At 37.4% G+C, this 18,438-nt stretch overlaps 1 protein-coding gene and 1 long non-coding RNA gene across 2 annotated transcripts; one reads left to right on the top strand and one right to left on the bottom strand.

Annotated features, from left to right (window-relative positions):
• Window positions 1-1,780: 1,780 nt before the first annotated feature.
• On the bottom strand, window positions 1,781-4,556 carry LOC122275694. Its single transcript, XR_006228633.1, has 2 exons — window positions 4,187-4,556; window positions 1,781-2,885 (listed from the first exon to the last, which is right to left on the bottom strand). It is a non-coding gene; the product is annotated as an uncharacterized LOC122275694 (long non-coding RNA).
• A 116-nt stretch (window positions 4,557-4,672) lies between these two features.
• LOC122275693 (zinc finger protein VAR3, chloroplastic) lies at window positions 4,673-17,347 on the top strand. The gene is made up of 5 exons (XM_043084847.1): window positions 4,673-5,315; window positions 5,393-5,510; window positions 14,826-15,106; window positions 15,278-15,376; window positions 15,478-17,347. The coding sequence occupies exons 1-5, from the start codon at window positions 4,819-4,821 to the stop codon at window positions 17,204-17,206; spliced, it is 2,724 nt and encodes a 907-aa protein (XP_042940781.1). The 5' UTR covers window positions 4,673-4,818; the 3' UTR covers window positions 17,207-17,347.
• Window positions 17,348-18,438: the final 1,091 nt, after the last annotated feature.

Below are 18,438 nucleotides of genomic sequence, written 5' to 3'. Positions count from 1 at the left end.
GCATGAAGTGTAAATATAGGCAAACAGAAAAGCAAAAACAAACCCTACAATGATGGGGGGAGGAGAGACGTACGTGCATGGGAGTGAAACTAGATTTGTGCGTGGTCGTAATTCATAGAAGGCAACCCGATAGCTAGGAGTTTTATTATGAAAAGGAAGGTTGCATGGTAAAAGCATATGAAGTCTAACACCCACGGGCTTGGGTTTTTAGAGTGGTCGGGTAGGGCCCATTTAAAAATAATCCAACTTGTTTTACAAATATATATATATATATATATCTCGGCCCATAAAAAGATTTTTTTTACTAAAAATTTAAAGCCACATTAAAATCATACATTACCAAAATAGAGATTTCAGACCGTAGTCTAAATTTCAAAATAAATATTAAGAAACTCAAATGGACTTTTCGCACATATAAAAATAAAATTTTGGAAACAACGAGGTACTGGACCCGGGTGTTACATAGAGTTAGTCTTTTTATGTACCCCAGAAATATATGAGGTACTTGTAGGCCCTTTTCTTCATTTAATTCCCAAGTTTTTTTCCTCCTTGTGTTTATTTTTCTGTTGTGTTCAATATTATAATAGGTAGGCAGGAAAATATATAAAAGACATTGGAAACCATAGTATTGTTTTTTTATCCTTTCATGGCTTATTTTTATTTTCATTTATTGAATACCAATGACACTATTTTTATACAAAACGTATTTGTTTGCTCTATATGGTAGATAATATGTATAAATTTAACGCAATTGTCCCATTTTGAAAACTTGGTGTGTATTTCATATTGATAAATATTAGGCTTAATGTTGGTACTTTGTTTTCTGATTGCCCTCTAGTATATTTAGTGATAGCATTAGCAATTGGGTAGTCTTACTTTGTGGGTTAAATTCCTATCTTTTACTAGAATGTGAAGTTGGCTGACATGCGTGACAGTGAAATTGTCCTCTATTGGAATATAGACTTGAAAGAAGCATTTGGTGTTTCTTATGTATGCCACTGACCAGGTTAGTTTACAAGTGGAGTGTGCTTTTTCTTTGTTTTCATTTTTATTTTATCAAGTTGAGAACCTTGTTTCTGCCATTTTTCAGATTTGGTCTTTTCCTTTGGTAAATATTCCACCAGTAGTTTGAATGGAGATGGTGGTGCGGACTTGAAGGCTTGCATGACTAACAGTGACAATTAGGAAGCTCAGAACAGATGTTGATTTTCATTTGCAGCATATTTATAATTTAGTTCATGTAACTTTAGCACCCTCTGTCATTGCAAAGCATGCACTAATCTCTATATATATATTGAGAGTTAAAAGATCATGATTTTCTATTATTTAGATGAATATTGTAAGTTAATTCAGCATGACAATGATTTTATACATGCTAATTATGTTGCTACTCATCTTACGAAAATTATTCTGACTTGGCTAACTTTTGGTTTACATAAATCGCAAGCAGTTCTCATACTACAATGGATTGCTTGAATTTAATGGTAAATTTAGTTTCATTTATGCACATGAAATATGGTTAAGGTTAAGCCGCATGCTGTGTTGATCCATCAATGTGACTATCTGGTATTTTGTGAGGTATTCTAACTATAATGATTAGATGGCCAAATTCCTTTGGTACGTGGCAATCCACAATGGACATTTTATACTCTTAATTGAAAGGTTAGGTGGGAAAATTGTAGATGAAACATCTATATGGTTCCACATGTCCTGATATATGGTGTTTTTGGATAGAAAGCAATTATAGGTAGTTTGAGAACCATGAATGGATGCTAGAAAATGCACAAACTTGTCACACTCGAAACTTCATTAACGCACACATTAATTTTTCACAACTTACAAATTTCCCTTTTGTACATCGGAACCAAAACATAGGGAGTACAATTACATTACAACCATTTAAAAACAATGTACTCCATACAACGTGTAAATTTACATACAATTTATCCAAACCAAGGTAAAACTATTACAATTGTGAGAACCCAATACAAATACAATAATTTTCTTGAGTGATTTTGAAGAGTTCTCTTTCTCTCTCTCTCTCTCTCTCTCTCTCTCTCTCTCACTTTATCTTCCCTTTCTTGAACTTCGCACTGAGCAAACAATACGTCATCTCACATCTTCCAAACTTTATTTTCTCTTCTATGAATATTCTGATTTGGCAAATGAAATATATCTGTCCAAACGATAGTGTGGGATGTCTTTATTGATGTTTTCAAGCCACACCAACAAGTTGGTGATTCCATCACTTTATCATTAGATAAAAATGATGATTGGGATGATGCCTTGTGTGAATCTAAAAAATGATAAACAAATTCAAACACAAGAGTTTGTCTCATTTACAAAATTGAAAACATAGTAATAGCGCCTAGTGACTGTATGAGCAACAAAGATTGAAGAAAATTTAAGCTTAACCAAAATTCAAGGAAGCCAATATATGCAGCTCATTATCATGCGAAATTAGGATAAATCCTTTCAAAAACCAATGAAGCAGGCACATGTGACAGGTAAAACCAATGAACCAGGAACTTAAAACTTTAGTAAGGAACCCAACAAGACATCTATGCATGCCATTATCTCATATCATATGGTAGACAGGTGCATGTAGCTTAAAACAAACATTTTAAAAGGCAAAATAAAATATAAGCCATCACTTGAACTTACTTTAATGGTAGACAAAATTAGTTTTTCTAGGCTTATGCCCAAGATTTGGAATGGTAGTTCAATATCTACAATTAATGAACCAAGATGCATTCTATTAGATTAATCTCTTTCTACTCTTGCTTAAGGCCATTTTTCTTATATAGATATTTTAGATAGAAATATAAAGAAGCCATTGTGAATTTTAAACCAGCTCTTCTCGGTGTTTTTTTTTCCTTTTGTTCCTGTAAAGCAAAAGCAGAAGAATCACTCAGCAGTGAGCGATCTACAGCGAATCATATAATCGCATATTGTAAAGAAAAGCATACTAAAACATTCTAGGCCATTTTTACCTTCCTTCTTTTTTGTTTTATTTAAAAAAAAAATACTATTTAACCTCTTCAATATTAAAACAGTAAGGCCATTATCTCATATCATAATTTAGATAGGCACATGTAACTTAAAAACAGACATTTTAAAAGGTGCAATAAAATATAAGCCATCACAATGTTATGGATCATGATATTAATTAGTTTGTGCTAGAAGAGAGAGAGAGAGAGAGAGAGAGAGAGAGAGAGAGAGAGAGAGAGAGAGAATGCTTCACCCAATTAGATTAAATTAAAATACCCATCTGCCCTCCAAAATTTAACAAATTACATGCTAATAATATCAATGGAAATCAAAGTACAAGTTATATGTCAAGTTTTTTCTTTATGAAGTAAAATTAACCAACAAAATCATCTTGAAAAGATATAAGCTAGTTGAAAGCTTTATTATAATATAAATATGCTTACCTATGATGAGCCATAGCTTTCTTTCTTTCCAACTTGCTTTTTTTTTTTTTTTTTTTTTTTTTTTTTTTTTAAGCTTCGCAACTTGAAGAATGAGAAACTTGCCTCTTACCTTAGGTAGTAGCTGAATACATTGTGGGCGTAATCCAAAATGGTTTCAATTTTAGAATCATGCTTATAATCATAGACAAGTTATGAACTTATCACCATACCCCTAGCCATATTATTAACAAATTTCAATTCATTCCAACGTGGTACTTTACTTTGGCATAATAATATTTATTGAATTTCAACTCAATTACCTTGGACTCTTTAGAGTTCAATAATTGGTACAAGAGTCAAAACCATAAATTAAATGACTTGAAAATGGATGAAATACTTGGACAATTTACATGCATGAATTTCATAGAATTGGTTACACCAAAGTTTACTAAAGAAAGCAGTTTACAATATTACAATTACATAATCTTCATCAATCTTTTATTTTTTTCCTGATAAGTTATAATCTTCATCAATCTATTGACATCAAGTTATAAACTTTCTTCATCATATACAAACAATTTTAACTTGAATTTCCAGCACTCATCTAAGCCTACATGACAACATAAGTTAAGTGAGATTGACATCTACGAGTATGAGTACACGATGGACATCTATGCTTTCATCAAATGGTTTTCTTACTGAACTAGCACACATTTTAAAGCTGAAAAATCCATAACATGAAAAATTTTATGAAGATGAAGATTGGTCAATACCTTCGCTCGTGGTCACAGATCTCTCAGCAAAAATAAAACTTTTCAATCAGCGCAATCAGTTATGTGGGTAGAGGGAGGGTTGATAGAAGCTATAGTTCTGAGCAAAGAGAGAGTTGGTGACGGGGCAACTAGGATAGGGAATGGGCAACGCGGGGAGATGGGGGAGAGAATGGGCGATGCAGGGGTGGGGAAGAGGATGGGCTGCGATGCGAGGGTGGGGAGAGCGAAGCGAGAGTTGGGGTGAGGGTGGGTTTAGGGCTGGGCGATGCGGGTTGAGCGGGGGTGGGTGTGGGGTTGAGCGACGTGGGTGTGGGGGTGGGTTTCTGGGCTGGGCGCGGGATGGGAGGGGGAGAGCAAACGAGAATTTCGAATGATGGAAATTACTTGTGAGAGGGAACGTGCGAAATGGCAAGGAGAGGAATGGAAATTTACTGTAGGCCTAAGAAGGTGTGTTTCGGATGCTGCCAACGGATAAAAAAATCTTCATTTCCAGGGACAGTGGATTGGACGCGGACCACAGAAGCCCGCCCCAAGCCTCTCAAATCGAAGACAGGCAGTCACTCCAGTGTCTTCTGAGTTCTCTCTGAATAAGGAGGTTTTACTAAACAGAGGGAGGGTTTATTATACAGACAATGGGCGGCGCCACAAGGTTGCTTGTGCTTCTCAACACCACCAGCCCCTTTCCTTTTCTTCTCCACCAACACCGCCGCAGATGCCCTTCACTCCTTCGCCTCTCCCGCCGCCACAAGCTCCTCTCCTCTTCCCTCTCTTCTCACCACCTCCACCATCTCGTCGTCTCTCCCTCTCCCTCTCCTGCGGTCAAAGCTTCCCAGTCGCACCGGCAGCTCCACATCCGCTCCTCATCCGCCCTCCCTGACGACCCCTTTCTACGCTCTTCTAATCGAGACTCGCATCCCTGGCCCGAGTGGTCAGCCTTCCTCCAGACCCTCTCTCTCGCCGGCTACTTTCGTAACGACAACATTAATTATCGCCCCGGATCCGGTGACGTATCGGCTCATGATATTGGCTACGAGGTTGAGTTCGTTGCGTCCGCTGATTTACCGGATGAGTTCGTGCGCGCCGCGAGTGCCTGCTTGGCGTTCGCTAGAGATAGGGCGAACCTTTTGGGGTTCGTGTTCTAACCTCTAATCCAGTTTCTTTATTTTTGTCTTACGGCATACCACATCTCCATTTTTGGATGTGCAGGTTGCTTTCTAGGAAGGATGTTGAAGTGGTGGTTGGGAATGGGTCGCCATTTCTCTTCAAAGATGGTGATGATTCCGTGAGGAAGATGGCATCGTTTTTGCACAACGGTGAATCTTACGTAAGTGTTAGGATTTCTAATGTTTAGATGCATATTTCTCTTTCCAACTTTGGTTCGTTGTCTACGATGTTCTTTTATGATGCTCAGTTTATGATATAGTGCATATACTGAAACGCTATAATTTAGGTTACAAATTGAGCAGCGACTCTATGTACGTAACACCCCTTCGTGTAGGGCAGGAATACCACATCATAACATTACATAACGGCAGGTGATGAGTTATCCATAAACTTTACTTCAAGACAACTGAATGCTTTATTAAGGCACAATATCAAGAGTAAATTTTAAATAACTGAAATTAAAACAAAATTTTTTTAGTGTCCAGATCCAAATAAAGTATGTGTTGGGAACTAAATAATGCTTGACTAAGTGAGGTTTGTTGATCCTGGCGAGTTACTTGTTTTCATTGGCCGCCGAAAGGGCTCTCAGTCGTTGGCAACGTTGAAGCCTTGTAGTGTTTGGTTGCATGTATAAGCTATCCAATCCTCAAGTGCATATAACCACAACTTAGAGTAAGGGCTTGTTCCTTTCCGGAATAATATCTATTTGGTAATGTGGATAACGTAATACCCAAACTACTTATTCTCGTTTAGGATAACCTAATCCATGTTTAAGGACAGGGATAGGCTGATACTGGTTCCGATATGATACTGGCTGATTTAGAGCTAATACATGCCGATATAGACCTGATAAAGGCCGGTTCTGAGCCGATACATGCCTGTTTCGATCGATACAGACTGATTTGGACCGATACAGTGCCAACATTTGGTTACTCAGGTTGATTTTTTGGGTACTTGAGCTGGGTTTCTAGTTTTACAGATTGTATTCCTCATTTTTTCATCCATATTTCATATTCTATGTGAATTTTTTGTCTCCAAGTTGAAATGTGACATTTTTCTACGTCCATGGCAACTAAATTTGAGTCATAGTCTCTTGCACCAAACTGTATGCCTATGAATGTGGTGAAATTGAATGGAACTATATGCTGTGGTCAAAATCTGTTGATTAGATTAGTGAGAGATCTACTTTGATTGACTCCTATGTTGCTCCCGGTGGGTGTGAAGACTGAGATGGTAAAAGTGCACTTGGGGGACATGATGCCAAAGGTAATCGCTCTCGAAGACATGAATCTTGCAAGTGCACTCATTGTGGTCACAGTAATCCCCGGTGGACTATTGATGGGATTTACATGGTAGACCATCTGGGTTCGCTCATTAGGCCATTTGCCAAGATGATATGTCACCGTCAACGAGCTCCAACTTTACTCCAGATATGGTTACCATATCAAAGGATGAGTGTGATAAGCTTTTGGGTCATGCACGAACTTCATCTTCGATTACTATTTTCCATTCAAGTATAATGTCCACTTGTTTTGTCTTATCCACTCAAGATCTATAGATCATCGATTTAGGAGCTAATGAACATTTATTCGGTTTGTCTTATGCCTTATTTAAGTTAGATATTGTGACATCTCGAAAGAGTGTTGCTCTTGCTAATGGTTCTTTTGCTAAAGTTACAGGCATTGGATCCACCAAGATCACTGACTCTATATCCTTGTCATTTGTTCTATATGCTCTTAGTTTTCCCTTTAGTTTGCTGTCTATTAGTAAGATTATTCAAAATCTTCAATGTTCAGTGGCCTTTTATCCATCTTCATGTATCTTTTAGGATCTCAAGATGGGGAACAAAAATTGGTATAGGGCATGAAGCTGGTGGTCTATAATATCTTAATGTTAAACAGTTAGCCACTCGAGCCCTCACATCCTCATCATCTGCTTATGAATAACACTGTTGCCTTGGTTACCTCTCTCTTTCCCTTTTGAAATGTCAAGTTAGGAATCTTGAAAATGTGTCTCCCTTTCCTTGTGAAGCATGTCAACTTTGTAAACATCATCATGTGTCTCTTGTACCTCAAGTTGATAAACGAGCGTTGGGTCTTTTGAATTGGTTCACTCTCAAACAAGATTTAGTATTTTGTTACATTTGTTGATGACTGCTCTCATGTGATATGGTTTTTTATGATGAAGGTACGATCTGGAATTTCTTTCCATATTCAAAGTCTTTTGGAAAGAAATTAAAACCTAATTTAGCAAAAAATTTCAAGTTTTGCGTTTTGATAATATTAGAGAATATCAATATAGTGCCTTTGCTATTTAAGTAATAAAGGAATTATTTATCAAACTTCATGTTCTTATACACCCCAATAGAATGGGGTGATTGAATACAAAAATATCATTTGTTGGATGTAACCCAAGCACTTTTACTACATGTGCATGTTCCTAAACGATTTTGGAGTAATGGTGTTTTTATTGCTTGTCACCTTATTAACTATATGCCTTTATCAATCCTTGATTGTTCCTCTCCCTTCTCTATCTTGTTCCCTTCATCTATGCCATTTTCTCTCCAAAAATTTTTGAGTGTTTGCTATGTTCATAACCTTGGTTTCGGCTTTGATAAGCTTGATCCACGTTATACCAAGTGTCTGTTTGTTGGTTATTCTCAAACTCAAAGGATATTGCTGCTATATTCTTGTTCTTAAATGCTACTTCATGAGTGCTGATATTACCTTTTGAGTCCATACCCTATTTCTCGAACACATCTTCGAGTGTTGAGTGTGAACCTTTACCATTACCTACTCTTACACTTTCTCCTCCAACCTCACCCAACCTCCTTCAGTGCCTCCCCTTGTTCCTTTACATGTTGTTTTTTTTTTTTTTTTTTTCTAAACAAGCAAGGTATATATATATATAGATACTATAAAGTATAATTACAAAGTTCCTTTACATGTTTACTCGTGTCGCTTGTGGCCGCCAGCTCCCATGCCTCCACCAACAGTGTCTCCATTTTCAGATCCTGTGTTACCTAGTATTTCAAACTCTTCGCATATTTCTCTCCCGCAAAGGTACACGATGTTGTGTTACTTAATATTCGATTAGCCAATTTGTCTCATATCACGCCTTATCTCCTTTATTCTCGTTTTAATTCTCAACTTTCAAATTTTTTTGTTCCTAAGACAGTTTGGGATACTTTATCCAATCTAGAATAGAGGACAATTATGAAAAATGAAATAGATGAATGGGACATAGGATCTTGTTCCACTACCACTTGGTAAATAGCCTGTTGGTTGCAAATGGGGGTATATACAATCAAGTCCAATCTTGATGGTTCTTTGGAACGTCTAAAAGCCTGCTTGGTTGCTAAGAGTTTCACTAAAACATATGCATTGATTATGATATTGCTGCTAATTTAGATTGGCCCTTATTTTAGTGGAGGTTAAAAATGCATTTCTACATGGCGACTTATATGAAGAAGTCTATATGGAGCAATCACCTGAGTTTGTTGCTCAGGGGGAGTATCGAGGTACTGTATGAAAGTTAAAAAAAAGTATTATATCGTTTGAAACAATCTCCTCAAACATGATTTGGGAGGTTTTTTGATTATGTATTAACATTTGGTTTTCATAGATGCCAAATAGACCATTTGGTATCTCACCTACAGAGTGATGCAGGTCACATTTTGTTGGTTGCATACGTGGATGATATTGTAATTACTGGGAGTGACTGTGCTGGAATTGCTAGGTTGAAATAGTTTTTACATGATCAATTTCAGACAAAAGACTTGGGCAAGCTTAGATATTTTTGTGGAATTGAAGTCAGTGGATCTAAAAAGGGTATTAACCTATCTTAGAGAAAATATGTACTTAACTTTCTGGAAGAAACTTGCATGTTGGTTGCATGACCTCTTGACACTCCTATGGACCCAAATCATAAACTCTTGAAAGAGGAAGGGGAGTTGTATAGAGATCCAAGTAAGAGTATCGAAGACTTGTTGGGAAATTGAATTATCTCACTATCACTAGACTAGACGCATTTCTTATGCAGTGAGTGTAGTGAGTCAATTTTTACAAATGCCTAGGGTCTCGCATTAAGATGTTGTAATTCATGTTTTTTGTTATCTTAAGCGAGCTCCTAGCCTTGGATTGTTGTATCGATCAAATGGATATTTTAGGGTTGAAGCCTTTTCAGATTCTGACTGGGCAGGATTTCCTTCAGGTAGAAGATCTAATACTGGATATTGTTCTTTTGTGGGAGGTAACTTGGTTATATGGAAGGGTAAGAAACAAATAGTAGTAGCTCAGTTTGGTGTAGAAGTTGAATATAGGGCAATGACTTTCACTACTAGTGAGCTGACATAGTTGCAACATTTTCTTCAAGAGATAAGTTTCCAACTCCTATCCTCTTAAGTTATTTTGTGATAATTAAGTTGCAGTGTATATTGTCTCTAATCTTGTGTTCCATGAGAGGACTAAACACATAGATTGATTATCACTTCATTCGAGATAAGTTACTAAGTGGTGACATTTCTACATATTTTCTGAATTTTTTGTTCAACTCGTAGAAATGTTTACGAAGTCATTGTGTTATGGTACATTAAAGCTTATGTGTTCCAAGCTGTGTTTATATGATATATATGCCCCAGCTTGTGGAGTGTTAGAGGACATGGTTGTAATTAGTGTAACTTGTGAGGGTATAATTGTCAATTGTATGTAGTATATATATTGTTGAACATCAATGAATGATGTATGAATTCTCACCATGTTTGAGAGTGAGGTAGCTATGAGAGATAAACATTTTCCAAACTTCTATATGTTGTGATGAAGGATTCAATTTTAAACCAACTATATGATATCTTGTAGGGGTGAGCAAAACTTCTAGTTGCTCCAACTCTGACCAACGCCCGCTTTGACTTTGACTTCAGCAGAGTTGGAAAAATAAGAATTTGGAGTTCGGAGTTAGTCCCAAAAAAATGGTCGGAGTTGTAGCCGTAGCTGATCTCGGCTTGGAGTTTTGAACTCCGACTCCAACAAATAATTCTGAAAATGATAACATATTTAATAATTTAAACAATGACAAGTGCAGGGTTGTGTCTATTGACTCGGTGAACGATATTTGGATTGTCTTTTTTCCTCTATCTGCTTTAATAGTTAAACCCATCAATCTCCTCTCTGTACACTTTTGATCTCTGACTTCTTTTCACTGCACTTTTGAACTGACTTCTTTGTTTCCTTTCGGCTTTGGTTCTCCTTGTGCCAATCTTCTTTGTCATGTTTTCCTTTTCTTTTAGTTTTATTTTTTATAAGTAGAGCTGTCGTTATGTCAACCTGTTCACAACAGGTTTAGTGCCATCATGTTTTTGTTTGTTCTTTTGACTCTTGGTACTACCTTTTGAATAAAATGCCTTCCTTCATTTCTCCCTTTTGGTTTGTGCTTTTCCAACTCAGTGATCTTCTCTTGGTTATTTTCAGGCTGATGGCTTCTCCTTTTGGCTCTTCATTAATGATGTTCTTCTCATTGTCTTTTTCTCTAGAATTTTGTTTTCTAATCTCTTCTCCACTATTGCTGCTTTCTATTTTGCCCTTCGATACATGCTTCTTATTCTTTCTTTGTTTCCACTAGGACTGTTCATCCGGGTTCCAACCCGGGAACCCGGGTATATCCGGATCGGAATCCGGATTCCAAATCCGGGCCGGAACCCAGACTGCATTAATCCGGGTCAGACTTGGGCCGAAAACCGGATGATTCCGGGTTTCTAAAAACCCGGATTCCGGGTTCCGGGTTTAAATCCGGTTTTTTTTTTTTTTTTAATCCTATATTTTATTACAACTTTTTCAAGAAATAATGTTGAAAAGCAAAAAATTTTGTTATATAAAACTCTATATTTCTCATTGTCCATAATGATAAAAAATATCAAAATGAAAAACTAGATTTATGTTAAGAATAGCAAAGGCTATAAACAACTAATGAAATTTTATAACTAAATGCATGTAAAAAAAAAGAAAAAAAAATCCACTAGATATTACATTGTCTGAACAAATTTGCTTAGAACAAAACAAAACACAATCATTGTTTTAATTAAACTCCAATACACAACAACAAATATGAACTACTTTACTACATCATCGAGGAAGGGCTTTGATTTGCTATCATCATGAAAATAGTCCCACATTTTGATCTGTGCCATCCACCTGCAGTTCATAAAAAAAAAAAACAGAGAGAAGCCACCACTTTTGATATGATTAGCATAACTACTTCTACTTCTTAATTAAGCATGCATCTTATAATTGATGTAGTTATGTAGATACCATTGTTTAACATAGAAGCTGGTATCTTAAGCAACATGTTTTTATTTAAGAAAAATCTATGGCAAGTCAATTGCAGTACTCATTGATTCTCTCTACCCATTACCAGATAAAGAACTGAAGAAGACATAGAATCAAATAATGAGAAGTTTTTACAATACAGTAAAGAATAGAACAGAAAGGAGTATAAGAAATGTAAAAGGAATGAAACATTCCACAACATATCCTTTGAGATTTGTATGTATGTATGTATGAAGGAAAAAAGTAAACAGAAAAGAAGAAGGAGGAGGAGAAAGAAAGAATTGGATCGTGATCAACATGAAGTACAATGTCACGATATTCTCGTGGGATCCATATCAATATTCAAGTTTCCATGGGGTTTCAAAACAGAGGTGCATGCAAGTGTCCAACCACTCTGTAAAGCAAATAGCCTCACCCAATTGAGGATTTTACCTAATTTGGACCCTAAAAGACCTTTGCATTGACTAAGTCACTTCTCAACTAAGCTCAACTGCAATCATAAAAAATCAGTTGGTTCTGGTTATCCATCTTCAACTATAATTGATTATACATATGCACTATAGGAAAAAGGAAAACCGACTTTCGGATGGCATGCTTAAGAAATGTGAAGGCAGCAATTAATACACAGTCCTCATGCCATTATTTTCCCCCCTAACAAACAACATCTAGGATCCAAGGTTTTGAAATATCATGAAATACAGTAAGTAATATATATTTATATATATAATATAGAATGTGAATTTACATAAGAAGTTGGAATTTTGAAACAAACCCAAAAATGTCAAAAACTCTTTTCCATTAATTAACCTTTACCTTATGTAGTAGTAGTGTTATGGTTGTACTCTTTTTGGTTGTGGGGATCATAAATCTTGAAGCTTATACAGCTGTTCGTGAAAAATCCTAAATCATATCCAACGAGCATTTCATACACTGCTTTGATTTTGTTTAGATTGTAAGGAAACAGAAACCAAAATGACTCAGATCTAAGCAAAATCTCTTCAAATCTATTGAGATTTGTTTAGATTGTAAGGAAAAAAAAGCAATAAAGAACAAGAACCAAACGAAAAAAAAAAACCCCACTAAGATAGAAAAAGAGAAATCCCCAAAAAAAACCCTAAAACTCCCATTCGGCAAATCACTAGATCTATCCAAGCACAGAGAGATCCAGTTCACCAAATCACTAGATCTATCGCATTTACATTCATTGTTCACAAATCGGGAGAGAGACTTATCGAGAGGGAGAGAGAGAGGGTTTTTCTGCATCGGCACTAGAATGAAGACTCTCAGACCGCGGGATCCCAAGCTCAAGCTCGACGACAGAGAGATCGTGGTCACTGGTGGGGGAGTTGGGGAATGAAGAACGAAGGAGGTTACGGGGCGGCTAGGGTTTCGTGTGTTCGAGAGAGAGAGAGAGAGGACTTGGGAAGTTGGGAGACGGGGTCACGGGACTCGGGAGACGAGGCTTTAGAGAGAGAGAGGGTTTTTTTGAAGCTTTTATACAAACCCGGTTAACCGGGTTCTAAAACGGAACCTGGGTTTCATAACCGGGTCCGGGCCAGATGTATCCGGTTTTACAAATGCGGAGTCTGACCCGGATTTTATCCGGGCCGAAAACCGCAACCGGAAATCTGGTTTTCTGGGTTCCGGGCCGGGCCGGATGAACAGCCCTAATTTCCACTAGGCCTGTGGACCACCTTTTTCTTTTCTGGAGTTCTAAAATTTACCACCAAGAGGCTTCTTTGCAATTTTCGATTCGGCCTTTATCGATTTTGGGGTTTTCTTTTTTGGTGAATCTGGTCTCGTAGATGCCTTTGTTTCTTTCTTTTTTTAATCTGGTTTCATATGTGTCTCGATAGGAGAGTATGATTTGTTGTTATTTTCATGTTCCTTCATGTTAGAATATGGTTCAATAGGTGCCTCTGCAGGAGTCTCTGTGATACCCCATATGATAAGGACAAAGGTAGGTGATTTATAGGATCTTACGTTGCTTGGGAATGAGAAGTTCTTGCTCTTTATAAAGTTATAATAAGACTTGAATCATATCATTGATTAGTCATATTGGAGTATAGGACATGTTGTTTGGGTCTTCCATTGGGGCATTACAAATGGTGTCAAACTCTATTCTAACCAGAAATGTGGACCTTGAGTAGTGCCACCTATGATGGACTGGTTTGATGAGGATGTCAGGAATTTAAAGGGAGGAAATTGTGATACCCCATATGATAATAATAAGGGTAGATAGTGTATGAGATTTCACATTACTTGAAAATCAGAAATTCTTGTTCTTTATAAGGTTTCAATGGAACTCCAATTTTATAATTGACTAGTCTTTTTGGGTATAGGTCATGTGGTTTGGATCTTCCATTGGGGTGTTATAGACTCTCTCTTCTCTCTCTCTCTCTCTCTCTCTCTCTCTCTCTCTCTCTCTCTCTCTCGGTTTATCTCCTCCCAACTAGAGCTTCGACTCCGACTTTGACTCCGGAGCTCTTATCGGAGTTCGATTCTGCTCCTGATCGGAGTTGGTGCTCAACTTCGTCTCCGACTTTGGTTGGAGTCGGAGGTCGAAGTTGGCCAGCCCTAATATCTTGACTGGTGGATAAGTTTTATTTTTGATATAATCAGCCAATTTTTCTTAAAAGCACAAAGAAGCCTGTTAAAAAAGAAAAAGAAAAAAAAAGAGAGCAATATGTATACAAGAGAAGGCAGACTAGGAGGAAGAGGGAAAACAAATAGACACGAACTCGATATAATTAGAAAGCCCAGGACTACTTGAGCTGATATCTAGACATATGGAGTTTTTCTGAGGAATAGAGGAGAAATGAATGACAAGCGTGATTAACTAGTATTTGAACCACTTAGTTCAAGCCTGAAACTATGCATGACTGCATTTATGATGTCTAGTCTAGATGATTTAAAATGGATGTTACTAATAAAATATATATATATATATTTAAAATGGATGTTAAGTCTGGAACATATGTCATGATTTTTACTTATCACATTAAAAGACACTAATTTGAAATTTTTTGCACTCTTTAATTATGTTTTAATTTTAGATTTTGGCATTAATATTTGAACTTTAGTTCAAGTATTTGACAGTTACTATCACTAAAGTGAATCTTTTCCATGCTCTCCAATTGTTTGCCAATCTATAGGTATCAGATTCCAATAAAGCACTCACTGTTGATTTGATGAAATTTATACTGAGTTATGTCAGCAACGGATCTGTTTCTTCAGAAAAAAGTAACTGTGACAGAGAAACTGTTGAAATATCTGTCCGGAATCTGTTAAGCGAATTTGCCAAGCTGAGCTACAGCTCCTCGCAGTCAAACACTGTTGGGTCTCATCAAAAGCACTCCCCTGAGAGATCTGGACAAACACCGAGTCATGTTGGGCAAACAGTTGAAATGAAAAGAGGCGATTGGATTTGCCCGAGGTAGAGTCCTCTTTATGGCCTAAAAAGTTTCTTGAATTTGAGAAGCTTGTTTTATAATTTGATTTACTGTGTTTGGCTGGAATCAATGGAGAAAACATATATCTGAGTTATTTTCATTATTATGTGGCATCTTCTTGGATAAGTAATACTTTTATTATCTTTATCTTGCAGGTGTAGTTTCATGAACTTTGCGAGAAACATGAAATGCCTTGAATGTGAGGAGACACGACCAAAGAGACAGTTGACTGGTGGGGAGTGGGAGTGTCCACAGTAAGTATCGCCCCATTATTTCGTTTTTCCTTTGCCTTGTTGATTGGTCGATCCATTCCAATGAAAAAGGGTGAACTTCAGCATGACTTTTTCATTTTCAGATGTGATTTCTTTAATTATGGGAGGAACAGCGTATGTTTAAGGTGCGACTGTAAGCGAACTGGAGAAATCTTGGTTGGTAGTGCCCACAGCATATCAGGAGTGGGGTATGGAAATGGAACAAACACCAATAAGGCTGACATTGATAGCAGGTTGGCTGCCAATGAAGAGAAGGCAAAACGATGGTTCAGTAAGGTTTCTCAGCTTGATAGTAGTTCTGACATGAGCAGTGCCATAGCGGATGAAGATTTTCCCGAAATAATGCCCCTGAGAAAAGGGGTAAATAGATTTGTAGTGAGCACGAGGAAGACACCTTTGGAGAGGAGGCTGGCCAATGCTAAATACCAGAGAAACTTAGGTAGTGACGACTCTCCCGAGGGCAACGATTCAAGAAGTGTGGGTCCAAACTCGACAATCAGTCAGGGTTTAGATAAGATTCTTGGTCACACACCTGTTGTTTCTGAATCTAACAATAAAAATATAACTGCTGGACATAATCCTGGATCAGATGGATTACGTCCATCTTCTTCACAGTATGCCCCCCCTGGTGGAAGCAATTCCAATTATGTTCCATTCGTGCCATTGCCCGCAGATATGTTTGCCCAGCCTGAAAATGCAATACCACAGGGGAGTGAGAAGCCATTGAGAGACTACCAGAAATCTCTTGCTTCAAACACTCTTGAGTGGACAAGCAATGCTTCTGGGAGCAATGAGTCAGACAAGTCAGGAGGCAGTTTACAGCAGTCTCAGAACCCTATGAGCCAGATTGAGAACAAGAATAAGGAGAAACAAGAAGCTGAAAAATCCGTGAGATGGTTCAAGAGGGTAGCAGAACTGCATAATGTTACAGATCTCTCTAGTGCAATTTCGGACGAGGACTTCCCTGAGATCATGCCAATGCGTAAAGGAGAGAACCGATTTGTTGTCAACAAGAAGAAGGATCGCTCGTTGACTTCTCCAGCTTACAAGAGACGTATGGCCATGGAGCAAGCTAGCAGTACTAACTTTGTACCATTTGTACCCTTTCCATCTGACTACTTTGCTAAAAAGGACAAACCACAGCCAGAGGGAACAGATTCAAGCAAAGAAGGTGCTGAAGTCTCTTCTGCTTCTGCCATGCCAAAGGACAAACGACTGCCAGATGGAACAGTTTCAAGTAACGAAGCTGCTGAAGAAACTTCTGCTTCTGCCATGCCAAAGAATCATCTTGAGAAGTCATATGATGCTAGACCCAATGTGCTTCACGGGAATAATATTGAAGAGAGAGGAAATCAAAACATTAGTATAGAAATATTAAGCGAAAAACCTGCTGCAGAGAACTTGACTGAGACATATGTCAGAAGTGGGTACCCTCGGAACGAAAATACCAATGATACACCAAATTTTACGAGTTCTCCCCAACAATCAGAAAATGAAAATATTAGAGAGAGATGGATGGGAAAAAGCTTGGAGGGGTCAGCAGTGAAGGAACCAGATCCTCTAGATATGTCGGAGGAAGCCAAGGCAGAGAGGTGGTTCAGGCGTGTTGCCCAGATTAAGGACATCTCAGAGCTGAGTCAAATACCTGATGAGGATTTCCCATCAATAATGCCAATGCGAAAGGGTGTAAACAGGTTTGTTGTGAGTAAAAGAAAAACGCCACTGGAGAGGAGGTTAACGTCCTCGCAGTACAGAAGAAATCTTCCGATTGTGAGCACAGATCCAGTGAAGGAAAATGATGATGGTAGCTGAGAAAATATGGACGTTTTTTTTTTTCTCTAAGCGAGAAAGCTAGGAATTTTGATGTTTTGTATTGGGATGTGATATACTTTCCGCGAATTAAAAAATTACTTTTGAAGAATAAAAAGAAAGTGCAATAATTATGTTGCGAAATCTTGATCCTCAAAAACTTACTTAAAGGAAACCTTTGAAGCATTCCATATAATCTTACAAAAGTGTGCTACAATGGGTTGGGGAAGAAATATGATATTCATTCTGTTTATCGAGTACGTTGACTTTCATATTGAGTTATATCAAACATTCTTACTCATTTCAGATCAGTACCGTATGTGGTTTCTTTTCCCTTGTTTTACAGGCGTTTGGTTTCATTTTTAAGTGGATTGTGTGTAACGATCTAAGGGAAGACAAGCTACATTTGGGTTATATATCAAAAAGACTATTCAATGATATAATTGAAGCTTTATTGTATTCATTATAAAGGGTAAAAACTTCTCTTTGGATCATTTAAAGCAATGCAAGATGTCATACCTACACTCATCAGTCAATACGAGGTGTCACAATAGAAAAATGTTTTAACTATAAAAAAATCTCACAAAAGTAAATTGACATGGTCTGATGTGGTATATTAGATTATAAAGCTATTTTTATTGTAAAGTAGATCTAATGTATCATATAAAGTTATGTTGATTGTACATTTACTTTTGTGAGACCTCTTTATGGCTATAACACTTATCGTCATAATATCCCTTTTTAAATTCTCAACCTCGCTCTAATACGTTTATGATGCCCTGTAAAAAAGCCCAAGCCACATCTTAGCCATACTCTAATATGACTAATGATATGTATAATTAAATAATGTGAGATCTCATATATCACCTATACTCATCAGTTAGTATAGAGTATCACATTGTATGCCCTATACTATCCCTTATAGTCTTGTACAGTCCTTTTACAAGAGTCCGTGACTTTTGCTGTGAGGTATGCATTCCCTTAAGAACTACACTGACTATTGGATGTGTGAGGGAGGAAATCCCAAGGCCGAAGGACTTGGAGTCCTCTGTCCAGTGCTCTCACTTTAAAAGCGGGATTTCCTTCTGATGGGAACCAAGGCGGGCCTACTCTTAAAGATCATTTGCAAGTTCCATATGGGTCAATTACAAGATCCAAAGCCAAGAAGATCAAGGAAGCAATGCAAGGATTAGTACAAACCACTTGGGAAGAAGCTAGCAACAGCCCAACACTCA

The sequence above is a fragment of the Carya illinoinensis genome, chromosome 9 (assembly GCF_018687715.1).
Source record: "Carya illinoinensis cultivar Pawnee chromosome 9, C.illinoinensisPawnee_v1, whole genome shotgun sequence".
NCBI lineage: Eukaryota > Viridiplantae > Streptophyta > Magnoliopsida > Fagales > Juglandaceae > Carya > Carya illinoinensis.
Note: the sequence above shows the minus strand (reverse complement) of the source record. Positions and strands in the feature narration are given on the sequence as shown.

What these genes read in the sequence shown, in the direction of transcription:
- LOC122275693 (XM_043084847.1), top strand. Translation starts at nt 4,819, where the DNA reads ATGGGCGGCGCCACAAGGTTGCTTGTGCTTCTCAACACCACCAGCCCC. An exon ending in GATAGGGCGAACCTTTTGGG is followed by an intron (nt 5,316 to 5,392) that starts GTTCGTGTTCTA and finishes TTGGATGTGCAG; the next exon opens with GTTGCTTTCTAGGAAGGATG. An exon ending in GGGGAGTGGGAGTGTCCACA is followed by an intron (nt 15,377 to 15,477) that starts GTAAGTATCGCC and finishes TTTCATTTTCAG; the next exon opens with ATGTGATTTCTTTAATTATG.